The sequence below is a fragment of the Corylus avellana genome, chromosome ca7 (genome assembly GCF_901000735.1).
Source record: "Corylus avellana chromosome ca7, CavTom2PMs-1.0".
Lineage (NCBI taxonomy): Eukaryota > Viridiplantae > Streptophyta > Magnoliopsida > Fagales > Betulaceae > Corylus > Corylus avellana.
The window spans coordinates 7,767,557-7,772,858 of NC_081547.1; the positions used below are offsets into that span (position 1 = coordinate 7,767,557).

Consider the following 5,302-nt stretch of genomic DNA (forward strand, 5'->3'; position numbering starts at 1 on the left):
AATTCATTTAATTATTTGTTAGTCACACAAAATTTTAAAACTCACCTGCTTAAGATCTTAGGGCTCTATTTGGCATTCGACAGTTACTGTTTAGTAAACTAGAACTGTAGCAAAAATTGATTGATGAAGAAAAAAATAATAATAATGTTTGGTATGGAGAAGTGAAAAAAAATAATAATAATAATAATTGTTTTGTAGTTTTTTTTTTTTTTATTTGAAGAGTAATAAAAAAAAATGGATTGATGTGATGTAAAAAATAAGAATGTTAGGAGTTAAATTTTTTAGATGAATAGTAACGGCTTTTGCCAAACAGTGCCCAGATTGTCCAGTAATATTGGTTCATAAGATCCGAATATCATCTTATATATATATAAATATTGGAAATGGAATACATTCGACAATTATTGCCCTCGGGGTAACAACTTTTCTTGAGAACTAAGAAACCGAAGACAACGGAAAATATTCAAAGCATGGCCACAGAATCTAAGGCCTTATTACAAGTAAATTCATAGCATATGCTAGTACTTCTTCTTGCAGTAGTTGTCGCAGGTTTCCACATAATCTCCTTTAACTTTCTCTGCATCTGCATGCCACATTAAAAACACACATTAGTATTCAAGAATATGTGCAAATTTACAAAATCCTATCCTAACAAATACATAAAGATGCAGATTTATAATAAATAAATGATTGGCGTCAATAATTTGCCCATAATTCTCTCATATTCTCTTATAAATTCAATAGATCAACCATTAGATTTGTGTGGTCTACCATTGACTTATATAGAATCCACATAAGTCCGCAAATCTAATGGTTGATTTGTAAGATGAGATGAAAAAAATATATGAAAAAAAATATTGACACCAATCATTTCTTATCCTTAAATATGTATATTACCTAAGCCTAACTTGGTGGAAATTGAGTCAACACAAGCAGAAGTACAATGATGGATGACAAATGACGATAGGGAAGGGGTTGGAGGGGTAGGTGCTGGTTGACCACTGCTGCCGCCACCGCTGCTGCCGCCACCACCGCTGATGGGGCAAGTGAGCTTACAAAGCTGCATGCAAAATTGGTAAAGTTGTGGGATGCCTCTCTTAAGATAACACCTCAACTCGCATAAGTTATCACAGCCACCAGTGTCTTGTTGTAGGGAAAATGTTGAAGGGGAAGGTGCTGGTGTTATCGAAGATGAGTCATCAGCTTGTGCTAGAACTAGCACAAGCATAGTTACAAACACAATCATCACTAAAACACTCCTCATTCTCTTATATTGCTCTAGCTACGATCTCTTGCCGGTGATCACTTGATGAAGTTTCCTTTGATGTAGAAGTTGAACACAAATCCATAATTTATAAGCTTGAAACTCTTTGTGATGAATAAGTGAGCAGTAAATGAGTATTGAAGTTTCGGGCATTTTTGGAAATTCTATTAATTCACACAACTAAGTGAGTGTTGTAACAATCTTATCATTAATGAATAAATCATTAAAATATTGACAAAGTAATATGATATTTCCAAATTCATTTTAGTTTCTTTTAATGCTCTTAATTACCATTAATGAAATATTTACAGTTTTGTTGAGCTATAGCTACAAAAATGAGATTTCCCAAATCCATTTTAGTTTCTTCTATACAGCTTATAGTACTGGAACCCACATTTTTTTTTTTTTTAAAGTTAGTAAAGCCCACATTAGATTCCATTAAATCTCATCTAAACAAACATTAATTGAAGCACATTATTCTATTCGTGTGGCTCATGATAATGCTAATAATCATTAGTGAAAAGGTATGTCAACAGGTTTAGGGTGGTTCAGTCACAAAAGCAACTAACTCTAGCGCTTAGGTAACAAGCAAATATGAGACATTATGACCCTTGATGCTTAAGTAACACATAGAGTTGGTTGACACATATATGTCGCCTTAGCTAAGGGTAAGATGAGGTCTTTATTGATATTTTTTTGGTAAGACCATGCATGGGATAGCCCGTAATACATGTAGCTTGTGATTAGTTAGATGTGAGACTTTAATTTGGTGCCTGAGGTGGTGAGCAAATGGAAGACTTGGGTTAGGCGCTTTGGGTAGGGACTAAACTAAGATCTAAACGGTATATTGAGTTTAGACATACGCTCTTTTTGAAAGAGAACTTCACCGAAGTCCACCCGTTTAATGTTAGAGTATTTGATAATGATAGAAATCCTTATAACAAGTGAGGATTGGATTATCCTAAATTTAGGGATTGGATGAGATTGAATTATCCTATATGAATGGATTTGACTATATATAATTAGATTGGATTTGAATATATTCAAAAATCATTTGTAAATTCTATAAATAGGTCCTTTTGTATGCAATTATATTCAAGCAATAAAAGTGAAAATATAGCCCTATTAGGCTCTATCCTAGTGGTGGACGTACGTGTTTAACACCAAACCACCCATAAATTATTTCTCATATTTCTCTATTTTCTCTTTATATTTCATAGCTTTGTAAATTTCTTCATAATATCAAAGGTCATTGGCTAACTCCATTGTTAAATCCAACATGGGTCATGTTTGTAATTAATGTAAGTCATGGTAAGTCTTCCAATTAATGTAATGATTCTTAGTAAATGTCATGTTTGTAATTATTAATGTTAATAGAAATATAATATGTTTTCGCTACTTAGTATTCTTATTTTGAGAAGTAAAGGTCTCTTGGTCATATTCTCGGGGGAATTAGACAGTGAGGCCTTCTGAGTACTTAATTACCAATTAATTAATTTATTCGGAGCATTTACAATAACTAAAAGATAAAAAAATTTATAGTGACCTAGAAGCAAAGGTGATTCAACATTGACAAGTACTTTGGGTTTCCTAAACTTCATGTTGCCTCAACACTGTTTACGTATGAAGAATTCAAGAAAGTATAATCCTCAATCTTCTTCACCTCTATGTGGGCACCTCCTTCCATATGAGCCTCATCTTAATTAAACCAGACATTCATTACTGCAAGATTCATATATCCTATCTATAACAACGTGAAAAATATGTTTCCAAGGCTCCTGTACCTGCATTTGTTTTTACCACATATATATCTCACTACCACAGATGTAATTTGAAAAGAAGGTGCGTCCACCCCCACTATGTTTTATCTTTTCCCATTTCTAGCGGTGAGGATTGGGCTTTCAGTGGAAGAGAAGGAGGCTGCATTAGAATTGGAGGAATGGGGCTTTTGTAGTGAGAAGAAGACTGTGGAAGAGTGTTAAGTATGACTTGAATTAAAAGTCATGGTGGGACCCAATGGTTTGTTTCCTTCTTCAAGTAGGAGAGGTTCTTGGTTCAACCGGTTTACTCCTTTACATATGGGTTTTGGAGTCTTTCTCCTATGTGTAATTGGACTCCTTGTTTGACTTATAGTAGAAGTCCTAGACCAACATGTAAAAGGAGAGTTAAGCTTCTATATAAGGAACAACGCACAAAGTGAATTTGTGTGTGCCAAAAACGTGAAGCACCAAAGGGAGGAGAAAAAAGAGAGAATTTGAGAGGAGGTACAAAGGCAGCAAGGGTGTTTTCTTCTTGGTGGTTTTTGGAGGAGCCAAAAACAAGTGATTAGAAGAAAAAGGGTGTTGCAGAGTGAGAGAAGAAGATAGAGATCAGCCGCCATCTGTTCCAACAAAAGAAGAGTTTGTATATCTGTCTTTTGTATTCTTTTTTAGGAATAATCTCTCTTGTGTGATAGTGAGATTTGGGTGTATTGGGGCTTTGGGATCTGAGTGATTTTCTTTCTACTATTTTTGTACTCCATCTTTTGATAGTGAATTTTCTCCGAGTCGTCTCTGTCAGTAGATGTAGGCTTGTTAAGCCGAACCACTTAAATTTTTGTGTCGTATGTAATTGCTTATCTTTGTTATTCTGCATTCTTCTTATTTTTCGCATCTTACGGGTCTCGGGAAATAGGATTAATTTCCTAACAACTGGTATCAAAGCTGTTGGTTCGAGTGGGAGCGATGGCAAGTGAAGAAGGAAATATGGGAATCGAGAAATTCGACGGCAAAGATTTTGGGTTTTGGAATATACAGATTGAAGATATTCTTTATAGGAAGGATCTTCATCAACCTCTTTTGGAAGAACAACCCGACGACATGTATGATACCGAGTGGGCTCTGCTTGATCGTAAAGCCCTAGCAGTTATCAGGTTATCATTGTCAAAATCAATTGCACACAACTTTGTAAAGGAGAAGACCACAGCAGGTCTAATGAAGGTTTTGTCAAGCATGTATGAAAAGCCTTCGGCTAACAACAAGGTGCATCTGATGAAGAAATTGTTCAACCTAAAGATGGCGGAAAGAGCTTCGGTGGCACATCATCTCAATGAGTTCAACACCATCACAAATCAATTATCCTCGGTGGAAATTAATTTTGATGATGAGGTTCGCGTGTTGATCGTCTTGGCATCTTTGCCCAATAGCTGGGAAGCAGTGAGGATGGCTGTGAGTAACTCTATAAGAAAGATTAAACTAAGCTATGAAGACGTCAGGGATTTGATTCTCAGTGAAGAGGTTCGAAGAATAGATGCAGGTGAAGCCTCTTGTTCTGGTGCTGCTTTAAACCTCGAGACTCGGGGCGGAGGACAAGATAGAAACTATGGTCAAGGCAGATCAAATTCCAGAAAAGGGAGAAGCAAACTCAGATTCGGCCAACAACCTGAGTGTTGGAACTGTGGCAAGACTGGCCACTACAAGAAGAATTGCAGGGAACTGCGGAAGGAGACTGAGAATGATTATGCAAACGTAGTGACAGAAGAAGTATATGATGCCCTACTTCTATCTGTTGATAGTCCCCTTGATTCTTGGGTCTTAGACTCAGGAGTATCTTTTCATACAACAGCGATCCGAGAAATTTTCGAGAACTATGTTGGTGGAGATTTCGGGAAGGTGTATTTGGCTGACGGAACGGCGCTGGATGTTGTGGGCCTAGGCGATGTTCGCATTAGAATTCACAGTGACTCGGTATGGAAGCTGCAGAAGGTCAGGCATGTTCCGGAGCTGAAAAAGAATCTGATTTCAGTGGGACAGCTTGATGAGGAAGGGCATTCAATTCATTTCCACGGTGGAAAGTGGAAGGTCAGCAAGGGAGCTAGGATTTTAGCTCGTGGTCATAAGACAGGTACTCTCTATATGACCACGAACAGCAAGGATACAGATGTTGTTGTAGATACGACTGCTGACTCAAAACTATGGCACCTAAGGCTTGGGCACATGAGCGAGAAAGAGATGAAGGTACTTATGTCAAAAGGGAAACTACCAGGGTTAAAGTCAGTTG

The 5,302-nt window shown here is 36.9% G+C and overlaps 1 protein-coding gene across 2 annotated transcripts; it reads right to left on the reverse strand.

Moving 5' to 3' along the window:
* Positions 1 to 355: 355 nt before the first annotated feature.
* LOC132188834 (uncharacterized) lies at positions 356 to 1,310 on the reverse strand. Of its 2 annotated transcripts, none has more exons than XM_059603399.1 (2): positions 943 to 1,310; positions 356 to 583 (listed from the first exon to the last, which is right to left on the reverse strand). In XM_059603399.1, exons 1-2 carry the CDS (start codon positions 1,262 to 1,264, stop codon positions 519 to 521), a joined length of 387 nt encoding a protein of 128 aa, XP_059459382.1. In that variant the 5' UTR covers positions 1,265 to 1,310; the 3' UTR covers positions 356 to 518. The 2 variants fall into 2 exon arrangements, with proteins under 2 accessions (XP_059459382.1, XP_059459381.1); XM_059603398.1 differs by having other exon boundaries at positions 358 to 583; positions 898 to 1,310.
* Positions 1,311 to 5,302: the final 3,992 nt, after the last annotated feature.

Bases quoted from the DNA above. Each gene is read 5' to 3' on its own strand.
- LOC132188834 (XM_059603398.1), bottom strand. From the start codon at position 1,264: ATGAGGAGTGTTTTAGTGATGATTGTGTTTGTAACTATGCTTGTGCTA. The intron at 584-897 runs GTAATATACATA...TGTGGCATGCAG, and splicing joins TTCCACCAAGTTAGGCTTAG to ATGCAGAGAAAGTTAAAGGA.